The 15,626-nt window shown below is 46.2% G+C and overlaps 1 protein-coding gene across 1 annotated transcript in view; it reads left to right on the forward strand.

The window, feature by feature from the left end:
* The window catches only part of QTRT1 (queuine tRNA-ribosyltransferase catalytic subunit 1), a 64,928-nt gene that overhangs the window by 21,134 nt on the left and 28,168 nt on the right, over positions 1-15,626 (forward strand). The window contains exons 7-10 of the mRNA XM_068274352.1: positions 2,452-2,527; positions 6,156-6,265; positions 11,080-11,164; positions 14,738-14,822. Coding sequence (XP_068130453.1) covers positions 2,452-2,527; positions 6,156-6,265; positions 11,080-11,164; positions 14,738-14,822 — 356 coding nt within the window. The remainder of the gene's footprint in view (positions 1-2,451; positions 2,528-6,155; positions 6,266-11,079; positions 11,165-14,737; positions 14,823-15,626) is intronic.

Below are 15,626 nucleotides of genomic sequence, written 5' to 3' on the forward strand. Positions count from 1 at the left end.
CATAGTGTTTTCAGCACAGGAAGAGTTAAAAACTTCAGTTGCTATCTATGCAAAAAGAGCTTCTCTGAGCTATTTGGCCCAACTGGGTTGAATACATTCCTGTTTTGTGAAGCACTTAAAGGGAACCTAAACGGAGAAGTATATGGATTTTTCCTTCTAAAATAATACCAGTTGCCCGACTCTCCTGCTGATTCTGTGTCTCTAATACTTTTAGCCACAGCCCCTCAACAAGCATGCAGATCAGGTGCTCTGACTGAAGTCAGACTGGATTAGCTGCATGCTTGTTTCAGCTGTGAGATCCAGATACAAAGAGATCAGCAGGACCGACAAGCAACTGGTATAGTTTAAAAGGAAACATCCATATCCCTCTCAGTTTAGGTTCCCTTTAAACAGCCAAGAAACAGTGAAAGACAGCTTGTGATAAGGTTTTACTGCAGGGAAGTTCAAAGGGCCATTATTTCATCTTTGCACAAAGTCTTGCAACTTCCACCTTCGTAACATCTGTAAGATTCGCCCTTTCCTGACCTCTGCCACCACCAAACTCCTCATCCATGCCCTCATAATTTCCCGCCTTGACTACTGCAATGCCCTTCTGTGTGGTCTCCCTATGACCTGAATTGCCCCACTGCAGTCCATCATGAATGCGGCAGCCAGAATTATCCACTCCTCCCATCGCTCCACCAGGGCGGATCCCCTCCTTTAATCCCTCCACTGGCTTCATAATCAGTCCAGAATCAGATTCAAGATACTGTGTCTGACCTACAAATCTATCCACAAAACCTGTCCAACCTACATTTCCGATCTTACTCAGAGATACACATCTAGCCGATCACGCCGCTCCTCCAATGAACTTTGCCTAACCGCCCCCCACATCACCCAGTCCCTATGCACGCTTCCAGGACGTCTCAAGAGCTGCTCCAACACTATGGAACTCCCTACCTCCACCCATTAGGGTAGCCCCCTCCTTCAACATCTTCAAGAAAGCCCTCAAAACTCACCTTTTCACTCTGGCCTACTACCCCTCACAATTGTTCTAAACCCACAGCTGAACTCTGGTCCCCTACCTTCCGTGACCTTACCTCTCCCTCTGGATTGTAAGTCTTGGGGCAGGGTCCTCCTCCTTTTGTGTCCTACCTGATCATGCACCTCCATTACTGTACACCCATGCTATGCATCTGAGTGAACCTAACTTGCCTAATCTCCATGCTCCCCTCCAGTGACTGACTAAGCATTACCTTGTACTCATACTGTGCTGCCTGATCTGGTCTTTCTTGTATTCCTGTATTGTCATATTGCTGTATGTCACCCCTAAATATTGTCTGTAACCTAAACTGATGTACAGCGCTGCGTAATATGTTGGCGCTTTATAAATACAATAAATAAATACATATAGCTTAACCTTTTCGGGACCGGCCGCCTACCCCCCCTTAAGGACCAAGGCATTTTGCGCGGGAGGGGGGTGCGCGCGTTTGGGGGGGGGGGGGGGGGGGGGTCAGGCGGCCGGATCCCGTGTGTGGCTGGCTGGATTGGTGTCCCCCCATGGTGGCCTGTGCCCCCCCTTCTGCCAGCAGCCTTTACTTACCTTCCAGGCTCCAGCGATGAGCCGCACGGGACCCTCTTCTCCAGCCGGCATCTCTGTTCTGTCTGGCGATCAGTTCCGGGTTGCGGCTCGATGACGTCATCAAGCCGGGACCCGGCGCTGACGTCAGATGGAGCGGAGATTCCGGCCAGAGCGGAGGGGGGTGCCGATCGTCGCGGGAATGGCAGGGAGGTAAGTGGATCCTCTTCTTTTCCTCCCCTGCCGCCGCAGCTGTCAAACTGGTCACTACGATCCGACGGCGATCGTAGTGATCACGTGATCAGCGGCCATACACGATGGCTGCTGATCACTCGGGGGAGATGTCGGCTGTCATATGACAGCTTAATTTCCCCCTCCGGGTGCGCACGATCGCGTCGGGAGCGGAAACTGCGGGCCGGCTAGATTCTACGCCGCATCAGGCTAGAACAGCCACAAGTGCGGCGTAGAATCTAATGCACGCGGTCCCGAAAAGGTTAAAGACAGAGTGTGGTTTTAACACTGCAACTGTGACAGTATGATGCAATGTTATAAAAATAAAAAGCTGTAACTGAAAATAAAAATGACTCTTTTCTTTGCTACTAATGTTCTATTCATTATCCGTACTACACACACAATTAATGATATCATAAGGTTTGTTTTGATTCAGGTCTGCTTTAATAGCGGATTCCTGATCGGCTGCTATGAACAGCGATTCGGCTTCTGCACAGTGTTCTTAGCTGCTCTTCTGGTAAACGGGCTTCCTCTGAGCTTTATGGCTCACATGAGAATATTATGTCTGTTTTCCCTTTAGGCTTTCCTCTGTTTATCTGATCAGTGCTGAAGGTCATCCTCCGCCGCTGATAGACTTCTCCTTTCATTTTGTGTCTTCACAGATACGCCACTGACCTTGTCGTGTGCGTCGCCCTCGGCTGCGATATGTTTGACTGTGTTTTCCCCACAAGGACGGCAGTAAGTCTGTGATTCATCCAGAAGCGATTATGGCACATTGCAGCCTTTTACAGCGCATTTGTAGCGCAGGGCTCTGTACTTTGATGCCACATCTACCCATTTTTAACCCAAAAGGCCTACAGCGTTTCAGACCACTTAAAGAGAAATTGCACTTTCATTTCGAAATTGCTATAAATACAGATGGGCGTCGCACAAGCGGTTTTAGTTTTTTCAACCAGCATTTTTCCAGCTCAGTTTGCAGTCAGCTTAATGTTCCCAAAACTAAAAGTACCATGTTGGGATTACTGTTGCCATGGCGCTGTGTTGAAATTCCCACTTTGCTTTGCAGGTACTCATTTTTAAAGGGAACCCTAGGTGAGTGTAATGTGAAATCAGTGAGCGGGATAAGGAGGGGGACAGCGCTGGGGGTGTCGTCACTCACTGTTACCATCACAATGGCCCGACATCTTGCAACATGTCCAAACGATACATGTGACCAATTTCGGACTGAAATGTTTTGCGTCATTGATCGGACAGGCTCTTGTCGGTGCCGATTTTCATCCAAATGATAATTATCGAAGCAGATGGTCGATTAGCTGTCATGTCGAAAGATGAACGGCCACCTTTATTTAGCCATAGACTCTGGATAAGCTTGCAGTTCAGGTGCCCTGTCATAAGTCTGAATGGATTAGCCACATGCTTGTTTCAGGGTTGTGACTCAGACACTTTTGATGCCAGAAGATCAGCTGGACTGCCAGGCAAAATAAATATGGCAGCCTCCATATCCCCCTCACCTTGGATTCACTAAAACACCTGGACTGATTCAGTGGCTGACAGCAAATTTGCACTTAAAGGGACACTTAAGTCAAACAAAAAAAATGAGTTTTACTCACCTGGGGCTTCCAATAGCCCCCTGCAGCTGTCCGGTGCCCTCGCCATCTCCCTCCGATCCCCCTGGCCCAGCCGGCAGCCACTTCCTGTTTTGGTGACAGGAGCTGACAGGCTGGGGACGCGAGTGATTCTTCGCCTTCCTGGCCACAATAGCGCCATCTATGCTGCTATAGCATATATCATATACCATATAGCAGCATAGAGGGTGCTAATGTGTCTGGGAACGCGAAGAATCACTCGCGTCCCCAGCCTGTCAGCTACTGTCACCGAAACAGGAAGTGGCTGCCGGCGGGGCCAGGAGGATCAGAGGGAGACAGCAAGGGCACCGGACAGCTGCAGGGGGCTATTGGAAGCCCTAGGTGAGTAAAACTCATTTTTTTTTTGTTTGACTTAAGTGTCCCTTTAAGGCTGGTTCACACTACAAGAGCTTTTTAAGCACTAGTGATTTTGAAAAGCTCTTGCTAATGCAATGCTATAGGGGATTTTTTACAAAATCCCATCGCTCCATTGTGAACACACACATAGGATAACAGGAGCAGGAGCTTTTAAAATCACTAAGTCCTTAGAAAAGCTCTTGTAGTGTGAACAAGCCCTTACTCTTGTTTGCCCTTTATGCAGAATCGCGCCAGGTGTGATGTTCCATGTTAATCATTGGGCTGGTTTGCATTTAGTGCAGTTTCCACATACAGGGAAAAAAGACTTGCTGCATGCACACCACATGCGATTCCTATTAGAGACAGTCAGCTGCTGTTAGCTGACTGTAGGCTGACGTGCAGAAAATGTGCAATTGAAGGACACCTTAAAGAGAAACTCCAACCTAGAATTGAACTTTATCCCAATCAGTAGCTGATACCCCCTTTTACATGAGAAATATAATGATTTTCACAAACAGACCATCAGGGGGCGCTGTATGACTGATTTTGTGCTGAAACCCCTCCCACAAGAAGCTCTGAGTACCGCGGTACTCTGTGCAAACTGCCACAATGTAACAATGTTCACAGACAGGAATTGGCTGTTTACAGCTGTCTCTAACAGCCAAAACAGCTAGGAGCAGCTACATAACCTGCCCACAGTAAAAATGTCACCATGTAATGTCAGAATGTAAATCGGGGAGAGGAAAGATTTTACAATGAGCAAACACTGACTAAATCATTTATACATAATTATGGAAAAAATGAAGCACTTTTTTTACTACATTATTTTCACTGGAGTTCCTCTTTAAAGGACAACTGAAGAGAGCGATATGGAGGCTGCCATATTTATTTCCTTTTAACCTTTTGGGGAGCGCCATAAGTAAATCCTACGCCGCACTTGTGGCTGCCTTACTCTGATGCGGCGTAGAATTTACGCCACCTGCCATTTCCACTCCCGACACGATCATGCGCACCCGATGGGGAGATTAAGCTGTTGTGACAGCTGACATCTCCCGTCTGATCAGGAGCCATCGCAATTGGCTTCTGATCACGTGATCGATACGATCGCTGGCCGATCGTAGAGATCACTATTGGCTGCGGCGCAATGAGGAGAATAAGAGGGCCGGGACTCTCCTTCCTAATCTTCCCCCGGCGATCGTCGCATGCCTCCACTCTGACCGGCATCTCTGCTCACTCTGATTTAAGTGTCGGGTGCCAGCTTCACTGTCAAGAGCCGGATTTACCTTAAGGCACTGTAGGCATGTGCCTATAGGCGCCTAATGATGGTGGGGCGGCTCACTCCCCTCCTCTAGCCCCTAGAGCCTCCCTCCTTCCCTATGCTGAGTCCTGAGCGTCTAGTCACCAGGCTCTTGACATTCCGCTGACGAGATCTCCCTTTAGTTGGGGCACCACTAGCTACTTAAAGTACCCCTTACCCTTCCCTCTCCTTAAACTTTTAATATTGCCTTATTTCTGGTGCTGCGACTAGCACACAGCACCAGCCTCCCCCCTCTAACCCTCATTCTGCTCAGCCAAAGTCTTCGACTGAGGCAGAACGTCGGATATTATCGGGGAGGAAGTGACTGTTTCCTTCCCGCTTTGCCTACATAACTCCGCCCCTCCACCTCCCGCTTTGGTTCCATGTGTGTTTCACTGCACTCAGCACGCAGGGGAGCTGCACTGTGTGCAGACTTGTGATAATTGAGGTCGGATATTCTTCCGACTGCAATTAACATGAGCCCACACACAGCGCAGCTCCCCTGCACGCTGTGTGCAGTAAAACACATATGGAATCAAAGTGGAGGTGAAGGGGGCGGAGTTATGTACGCACAGCGGGGAGGAAAAACAGTCACTTCTTCCCTGAACATAATTGCTGTTAGAACGGGCCACAGGGGGTTGCTGGAGGGGGAAGGATGGTGCTGTGTGCTGTGAAAAAGTCACACAACACCAGTAATAAAATCATTTAAAAGTATAGCAAAGCCAGGTTAGGGATACTTTAAAATGGAGGGTACCTCTGGCTACCTGGAGGTTCCTGGCGGACAAAGTTTATGGTGCCAGGACATCTGTGCCTATAGGCTCCTGTGATGTAAATTCGGGCCTGTAAGTACCCAAATTAGGGTCTCCCCCCCCCCCCCCCCCCCCCCCTGGTTTACTTTAAAATTAAAAATACAGACTATTTTTCAATATTATTTAGCAATTCAGTTCTGTTACAAGCATGTTTCACTTTTAACTGTGCTGCAGTTTAGCATGAAAGTGAGACCAGTCCTTTGTGTGGCCAGCATACTTGTTCCTGCTGATTGCATTAATGTTGCATTACTAATATTTCATTGGTTTTTTCTTTGCAGAGATTCGGCTCAGCTTTGGTTCCGTGGGGCTCTTTGCAGCTCAAAAGTAAACAGTTTGCCAAGGATTTCCAGCCTATAGACAAGGATTGCAACTGCCCCACCTGCCTGAGGTACCGTCCAGATATTACTGTTGTTTTATGTTCTGTTTTTGTTGTTGTTCATTTTTACAACATTACCTTACAGAGAACATGGGATCATTTAGTGGAGTTCATAATATAATGCCGCTACCATTGCCTAACCTAGGGCAACATGTGTGGGGAAAGTTAATCAACTTCCCAATATTTTTATTTGGGATGTGGGTGAAAACTGGAGTATCTGAAGAAAACCCTTTACAAACTACATGCAATTAGGGTGCTGGCCTGGATTCACACCTGGTATTTGGGTAAATTCAGACATCATTTGTACTCGATGTTCCTTAATGTCTTGTGGATACATGCTGTTGAAAATTATGTCCTGTTTGCAGCCTCTTTTCTTTGCCAGGACGTAGTTTTCAATAAACGGGCTCTGCTGCAATCCCACTTCCGTGGCTCTCTAATGATATCTGAGTTGTGGATAGATAGTGTACTGGTTAAGGGTACCGCCTTTGACATGGGAGACCAGGGTTTGAATCCTGGCTAGGGTCAGTACCTACTATTCAGTAAGGAGTTCAAGGCAAGACTCCCTAACACTGCAGGGTGGCTTCTTGAGCATGTCCCAGTGGCGGCAGCTCTTGAGTGCTTTGAGTCTGACACGAGACTATACAAATGTTCAGATTATTGTTCAGATTCTGTACAATGGTCAAGAGACAATTTCATTGGCTCCTGGCCATGTGATCAATCAGTAAAAGTTAAATCATCAAAAGTATCAATAAAATATCCTAATTAAACTTAGTGGACATTGGAGTTGATTCACAAAGGTTACTTATTTTTCACCTTAATTGTAAGGAGTGCTAATGCATGAGATAAAAAAATGAGAGATAATTCAAGAGATAAATAGATAAGGAGAGCTAAACCATGAGTTCTGTCAAATGAGAGCTGCGCGCGCATCTCCTTCTTGGGGGGCGGAGCTCCGTCCCGCCTTCAGTCTCCGAGCAGCTATTGCCGCTCGGGAGACTGTTAGACGGCGTGATCGCCGTCTATTTACTTGGTGCAGCGCTGCACTGGGGACAGCCGTGTCACACGGCTGTCCCCCTGGGGGACGAGAGCGATCGGCTCTCATAGGCAGAAGCCTATGACAGCCGGTCGCCATAATTGGCTGGCTGTGGAGAGGGAGGGAGGGAAGAAATTTAAAGAAACAGGGTTTTTTTAAAAAAAAAAAAAAACAACAATATTTATTATTAAAAAAATAAACATGGGGGAGCGATCAGACCCCACCAACAGAGAGCTCTGTTGGTGGGTAGAAAGGGGGGCGGGGGAATCACTTGTGAGATGTTGTGCGGCCCTGCAGCTTAGCCTTAAAGCTGCAGTGGGCTATTTTGCTAAAAATGGCCTGGTCACTAGGGGGGTTTAGCACTGCAGTCCTCAAGTGGTTAAAGGGTTACTTAAATTAAAAACAAAAACAAAAAAAACAACACTTTAGCTTGCCTGGAGCTTCTTGCAGCCCCCTGCAGTCATTCTGTCCCCTTGTGTTCTTCTCTATTCCCCTTTGTGTCCCCCTTGTGTCCTCTTCTATGCCTTGTGTCCTCCTCTATGCACCTTTGTGTTCTCCATTTGTCCCCCTGTATCCTCCTCTGCATGGGCACAGTACAGGGAGTCCCCTATATTGCGGCAGGTTGGAGGTTGGTATTGGCAGCCATTCACAAGTTAGGAACTCCCTGCATTTGGACTGTAAGACGCAGTGACTTTTTTCCACACTTTTGGGGTACAAAAAGTGAGTCTTATAGTCCAAAAAATACAGTAAGTTAAACTGCTTTTTTAGACAGTGTAAAGGCACAAAGGCACAAAGCGGCTGGGCACATCCAGTAAAAACAGGCCTTTATTGTTATTCCAATTAAAAACGATACAAAGGACCAAAGCAGTAGTCAGCCAGGAGAGAGAGTGACAAGCATGAAAAGAACGTCTACAGCTGTTTCGCACTCAGCACGGAGTGCTCCATCAGGACAATGAGCCCCCCTCATAAGCCCCCTTATATACTCACAGTTCGGCTAACGGAGGGAGGAGAACGCCATATGCAGCGCATCCACAGTGTCCGCATAGGGTACTTCCGGGACGCCGTCTGCGTACCAAATACCGGAAGGAGCGGGCCGGAAGTCGTCATCTGCAGGGCCAGGATGCTAGAGCGCATGCGTATGCAGCGTCTGATTCTAGCTGGTCGCCACACATTATCTAAACCATTTAGGGAAGCTCCACCCCCCCATAACCTGACACATACTGAGACAACAGCCCTCCCACGTGACCAGGGACAAATGCGGATGTGAAAGAGACGTAGACAGCGTCTCCCCGCACCTAGCAACATGCGGGCAAAGGCTAGCAATTGTAAAACAGGCAAAAATATTTACGTGTGTGGTACCAACCCTATTTAACAGAGCCAAAAGGCTAAACTACCTGACCAAGCTGCACGATTCCGCTATTAGATGAAGCTGCAGGCAAACTCCTCCCCCTCACATTCAACCTGTAGCAGGGAGGAAAAAAGAAAGGAGAAAAACAGAGAAATATCATTATAAAAACATCAAATAAAAGTAAATATTACTCAAGTAAACATCGTACAGGCAAAATAACACAAATTACAAAAATACTGATAAATCATTACGTTCGTTTAGACCCAAAGGACCTACCGCCTCAAAAAAAGAAATCCAATAACTTTCCCTACGCTGCAGTTTTTTGATCCAATTACCACCCCTGGAATCCCTTTTCACTATTTCTATGCCAAAGAACCTAAGCTGTGAAGCATCTCCTGCATGTACAGAGTTCATATGCGCCATGACCCTAGGGCAGCCCGTGGGTTGCCCAAAGATCTACAGTGTTCTTGGTATCTGTCCTGCATCATGCGAGTGGACAAACCAACATATATATATTGACACGGGCAAACAAGCGCATATACAATACCCTTAGTTTTACAATTAATGAATTCCCTGAATTTCACAGATTTTCCAAATCTGTGGAATTCCTTACCCGTTATCAAAAAGTTGCAGCAAGAGCATGAGCCACATCTATAGTTGCCAGGGGGTCTGCTTCTGCCTAGCCAACATTGCGTATTTTCACTAATAAACTCACTGTGTGACAGTTGGTCTTTAAGATTAGGGACTTTTTTGTAAGAGATACATGGAGTCTGACGGCATTTATCTGCTAACAGTCTATCTTCCTGTAAAATCCACCAGTTATTCATAATAGATTTTTTAATTTTATCAAACATGGGCGAATATGTAAAGTGCATGAAAAATCTATTTTGTGGAGTTTTTACCTTAGGGGTCATTAGTGCTTTTTTACTTTTATTAGCAGCTTTTTGAAAAGCTTCTTCTATAATTTCATCCTTGTAACCTCTAGCTAATAGTCTCCCTCTAAGTTCCTCAGCCTGTTCCATAAAATCCTCCATGGTGCTCGCATTCCTTCTGAGACGAAGGAACTGACTAAAGGGCAGAGATCTAATCGTTGAGGGGGGGGGGTAACTAGATGAATGTAACATAGAATTTACCGCCGTGGGCTTTCTATGAGTTTTGGTGACCACGGACCCCCTACTCACATCAATGTTTAGATCCAGGAACTCAATCCTGTCCCCCCCCCCCCCACAAGTTAGTAAAGGCCATATTAACACTATTCACATTAATTTCAGCTACAAATTCTTCAAAAGAGGCTTGGTCCCCATCCCATATCACCAGGATATCGTCTATAAAACAAATCCAGAGTTTTATCCTCACCAGGAACGCGTTCCCCATCGAAAAGATGTGGTTGGCCTCCCAGTGGCCCATGAAGAGGCCGGCATAGGTGGGGGCCACCGGGCTCCCCATTGCCGTGCCGACCTCCTGACGGTACCACTGGCGGTCAAACAGGAACGCATTCCTGGTAAGGACAAACTCCAGACCCGCTAGGCTATTTGATGTTTTTATAATGATATTTCTCTGTTTTTCTCCTTTCTTTTTTCCTCCCTGCTACAGGTTGAATGTGAGGGGGAGGAGTTTGCCTGCAGCTTCATCTAATAGCGGAATCGTGCAGCTTGGTCAGGTAGTTTAGCCTTTTGGCTCTGTTAAATAGGGTTGGTACCACACACGTAAATATTTTTGCCTGTTTTACAATTGCTAGCCTTTGCCCGCATGTTGCTAGGTGCGGGGAGACGCTGTCTACGTCTCTTTCACATCCGCATTTGTCCCTGGTCACGTGGGAGGGCTGTTGTCTCAGTATGTGTCAGGTTATGGGGGGGTGGAGCTTCCCTAAATGGTTTAGATAATGTGTGGCGACCAGCTAGAATCAGACGCTGCATACGCATGCGCTCTAGCATCCTGGCCCTGCAGATGACGACTTCCGGCCCGCTCCTTCCGGTATTTGGTACGCAGACGGCGTCCCGGAAGTACCCTATGCGGACACTGTGGATGCGCTGCATATGGCGTTCTCCTCCCTCCGTTAGCCGAACTGTGAGTATATAAGGGGGCTTATGAGGGGGGCTCTTTGTCCTGATGAAGCACTCCGTGCTGAGTGCGAAACAGCTGTAGACGTTCTTTTCATGCTTGTCACTCTCTCTCCTGGCTGACTACTGCTTTGGTCCTTTGTATCGTTTTTAATTGGAATAACAATAAAGGCCTGTTTTTACTGGATGTGCCCAGCCGCTTTGTGCCTTTACACTGTCTTTACCTGCTGGAACTTGCTTTTGGCTGGAAGCACTCCGGAGTGTCTTGGGGCCCTGAGTCTTGTGCACCTCCCCCTCTATCCATTGACTTAAACTGCTTTTTTTTTTTTTTTTTTTTTTTTTTTACTTTATATTTCCATTAATACTTTTTTTTCCCCCCACTATCCAGACACTCGCGTGCCTACATCCATGCCTTGTTTAAGAGTGACACTGCAGCCATGCACCACATAACAATCCACAACATTGCCTACCAGGTGAGTCAGCATTCATGTACTGTACTGAGTAGCTTTGTGTTAATCACTTTTACAGATTGGCAGTACCGTAGACCAATCCACATCAAGCAGTTATAGATCTCACAACACACAAGACAATGTATTTGCATGAGCTGGAAAAAAGGGCCTAACCTCTTCTGCAGCACTTTTTACATACTGCTTATAGCTGCACATCTAATAGTAAACCTTTTTTTTTAATATAAATCCAGTCTAGTATTTCTGTGAAGGATTATATTTATCCTATGAGCTAGACTGTGTTGGCTGCGGTTGATGGCTCACCTGTACTTAATAAGAGTCTGTGTATTTCCTTCACCTCATCAGCAAAGGATTCTATTCGAGAGGATATCCATATTTGTCAGGTATGTTTGAAACATACGTTGGTTCAGACATCAGCGATCAATAAAGAGAATAAATCTCGCTTCAGAGCTCATCATAGTTAGCAGGGGCATGCGTGCCCCTGCTAAACCGCTGCTATCGCGCCGCTAAACGGGGGTCCCTTCACCCCCAAATCCCCCCCCCCCGCAAGACTTGGTCGCTCCTGGAGGCAGGGCTAACTGCTGCAGCCCTGCCTTCAGTCGCGTCTATCAGCGGCGCATCGCCGCCTCTCCCCCGCCCCTCTCAGTGAAGGAAGACTGAGAGGGGTGGGGGAGAGGCTGAGATACGCGCTGACAGACGCGCGTGGGGCAGGGCTGTGGCGGTTATCCCTGCCCCAACCAGGAAGCACTCCCCCGCTGCACTGAGGGGATTTGGGGGTGAAGGGACCCCCGTTAAGCTGCTGGATAGCGACGTTTTAGCAGGGGCACACATGCCCCTGCTATCTATGAGGTCTGAAGCGAGATTTATTCTTGGTTCAGACTCTCTCTTTAAATTATGAAAACAGACGGAAATGTTTTAACTGAGTTGCATGGGTTTTTATTTGGCATTTTGGTAACATTGAATTGAAAATAAAAATGTTGCCAGCATTAGCGTGCTAAAATGTCTCCTAGAGCAGTGTCTCTTAAAGTGGACCTGAACTCGGAACTTCCTGTCTGCTCTTGAAGATAAGCAACAGCATAATAACCTTTAACAACTTTATCCACCAGTATAGTATATCTATGTCCTCTTTTACTTAATCTAAGCCACGAGGACGTAGATATATGCGCAGTGCGTCCACTCTCGTACACCGAGGGGAGCGTGGCCGCAAGCAGTAATCATCATTAATGTTGAACATTGTTAAGCAGACAAAGAGGTGTGTCCGCTACTCCTGCATGTGCCTGCAGTGTGCTAGGGTCAGACGCAACGTATGTATAGTTAGAGAAAAGAAACCCTTTAAAAATAGCACCACTCAGGACAATAGGATAATGAATATATCAAAAATACATCTTTATGATCTCGAAAATATTTGTATATCAAAAATACACTTCATAAAGCATTCGTGGTTAAAAACAATTAAAATAACAAAAGCCCCATAAAATTCTGCATTCACACTTGCGTTTCTCTGCCAAACGGACCGGATGACCTGACCGGATCTGGATCGGAACCGTACGGTTCTGATCCGGATCCGATCCGGTCAGGTTGCATCAGGTGTACATCAGGCTGCGATCCGGATCCGTTTGGCAAAAGAGAGTACAAATAAATAAAAATGTTGGGGTCTGGGAGGTCAGCAGAAGGTGCACCTGTGGAATCAGGTCCTCCGCTGTTTAGGCCTCACCTCCACCTCCGACATATACTGCCAAACAGCTCCAGCACGTGTGTCACTGCTGCTCCATTCCAAAATGCTTCCCATGTGTTCCCATCCAAAATCGCCGCTAGAATACGCATAGGAAGTGGGGTAGAACGTCAGGTGTTTGTAGCCAGTGTGTTCTGTGCTTCCGTTTCCCATGGCTTTCTATTTCCGGATGGTGCAGTCAGGCTCCGGTCCGGGTGCGTGGGCCGGATGATCCGGACCGAAAAATAGCGCATGTTGGAAAAGTGTCCGGATCCGTACTGTACGGAACGGCCACATGTGAATGTCCGCATAGACTTTGCATTGCTATGCGGAACGTACGTTCCGTTTGTACAGTATACGGTCCGGATCCGGCCCGGCGAATCCGGACAGGGAGCGCTAATGTGAACCGGGCCTTAGAAGACAAATAACTACACCATGCATGAATATACAATACGCCTCCTGTATGTATAAAGGATAATGGTTTCCTCAAAGGGCTCAGTGCATGAGCCGTAATTGGATAGAACCCAGGTTCAGTGTAGACAAAAAGATGTGTTTAAAGGAATGCTATCGATACCCAAGTGTTCTAAAATGACAGTGTGCAAATAATGTCTAAGTAGCTGTGTAAACATTTTCCTACTTTTCATGTTAAATATCAGAGGCAGAAGCTGAAATTTATTGAGTGTAGGATTTAGCTATATTGGGACAAATCAATTGCAGAAGGGGTGTCTGCTTCAATGCACAGCCAGAGTTGCATATCGGACTACAGAAAGCAAATATCAAACATATCAAACTCTGAAAGCAAAAACAGTATGAAAAAGCTGTGACAATTAGTTACATTTCCTCTGCTCTCTTCAGACACCTCGGTCAGAAACACAGGACACAGGATCTGCAGCTGTTCTCTCTGTCACACACAGAGTTACACATAGAGTTAACTGATCAAGTGTGAGGGGAATTTCCCCTCTCCTCTTGGCTCAGTCAGCTGTCAGTTTTGGGGTCAGTAAAGTTTGAATGTATTTTGATAACCGTAAACAAAGAAGTTGCTACTAAAATGTATACACCAGTACTTAGCAGCACTTCCCAAACAATTCCTGTGCCAATTGAAAAAAAATATGTGAATCGATAGTATTCCTTTAAGATGAGAAAGTACTCAATAGAGCAATGTGGTGACTGTGCTAATAGATCAAACAATAATAATAATACTAATATACAATCAATTGCACAAAAACTCTGCAACCTAAAATGAACAAAATGACCTGAAAATGGTGAGCAAAGATTGGGATAGGCAGGACCAGTGAAGGTGAAAATGGCAGCCTATAGTGAATGAGAAAAAGAGTCTATACTTAGCCAGGTAGGAGACACTGAGGCAGGCACGGTGGAGGCAGAGAAAGATGGAGGGTTCCCTGAGCAGAGTCTGGGGTCATACATACATTTAATAGAACTCTTAATTCTCCATGAATCCTTTCCAAACATCGAAATATGCTTTTAGTTAAAGTGTACCAGAGATGATTGGAAATAAACGTTTTATACATACCTGGGGCTCCCACGCTGCCGTCCTCAGTCTTCTGTATCGCCAATTCTCTTGCGCAGACTGGCCGCAGTTACGGGACCCGGTACCGGCGATACAGGAGACTGAGGAGGGGCAGCGTGGGAGCGATCCGTGCAGATGGGGATGGAGGAAGCCACAGGTATGTATAAAACCTTTTTCTCTGGTTTCCTTTTAACAGAGAACCTTAAGTTTACCATACACTGGTAACTCTTGGTGGCAAACTCGAATCACTTTGAACAAATCCGTTGATAAACGATAAAATTCAGGCAGCGAACTGATTGCTCCATATGTGCTAAGCAATGTCTTCCCTCTCTCTTTCCAGCTGAATCTGATGCGTTCGGTAAGGGAGAACATTCTACAGGGACGATTCCCTCAGTTTGTGCAGGATTTCATGAAGACCATGTATGGTACGAAGGACAAATACCCCCAGTGGGCTGTGGATGCTTTAGAAACTGTCAACATCACCTTTCTGTGACCTCACCACTGGTAGCACTACAGCATTCCATTTCATTCTGAAGTGTTCTTAAAGTGAACCTGAAGAGAATAACTGAACAATAAATAGGAGAGCTGTGCATTAAATTGCCAGAGCCATAAGGTTCCAGCTGTGACATTTACTTGCCCATTCAGCTGGCTCTTGACGCTCTTTTAGGCACCACAGCACATGGTTTACGGTTTTATAGAAGACCACATCACCTCCCCTGGCCACACTTTGGCCTGGAAAAAGAGCGCTCCGGTTTTGTGTATCCGGAGACCAGGACACCACCCATCCAGTGCTGAGGTTATTGATATCAAAGACTGTATAGGGTGTTTTTAAAAAACAATCTGTTTTTTTTTTTCTTATGTTCCTCAGCAGAGATCAGCAAGAATTTTCCATTACATACATTTCCACTGAACCAAGAAGGGTGAGAAATTGAGCCTATTAAAGACAACAGTTTCTCACTAATCAATTGGTGTACAAGGAACTAGAGGTGTTTTAGGGCTCGGTTTAATTTCCCCTCTGAGTTAATGGAGATTCTGATGTTGGGAACATTTTTTGCTAATCGCTTCTCAGGAAACTACAGGTATAACTTAAATGTGGACTCCTACTTTTTGTTTTTTTGACTTTCCACTCCAGATATATTATGTTTTACAATAAAACAATGCAACTTGCTGTAATTTATGCTTTTTCATGGTGTTTCTCAAGTAGTGAGTTATGATTATTTAGTATATAT

This window comes from Hyperolius riggenbachi, chromosome 3, assembly GCF_040937935.1.
Source record: "Hyperolius riggenbachi isolate aHypRig1 chromosome 3, aHypRig1.pri, whole genome shotgun sequence".
Classification (NCBI taxonomy): Eukaryota; Metazoa; Chordata; class Amphibia; order Anura; family Hyperoliidae; genus Hyperolius; species Hyperolius riggenbachi.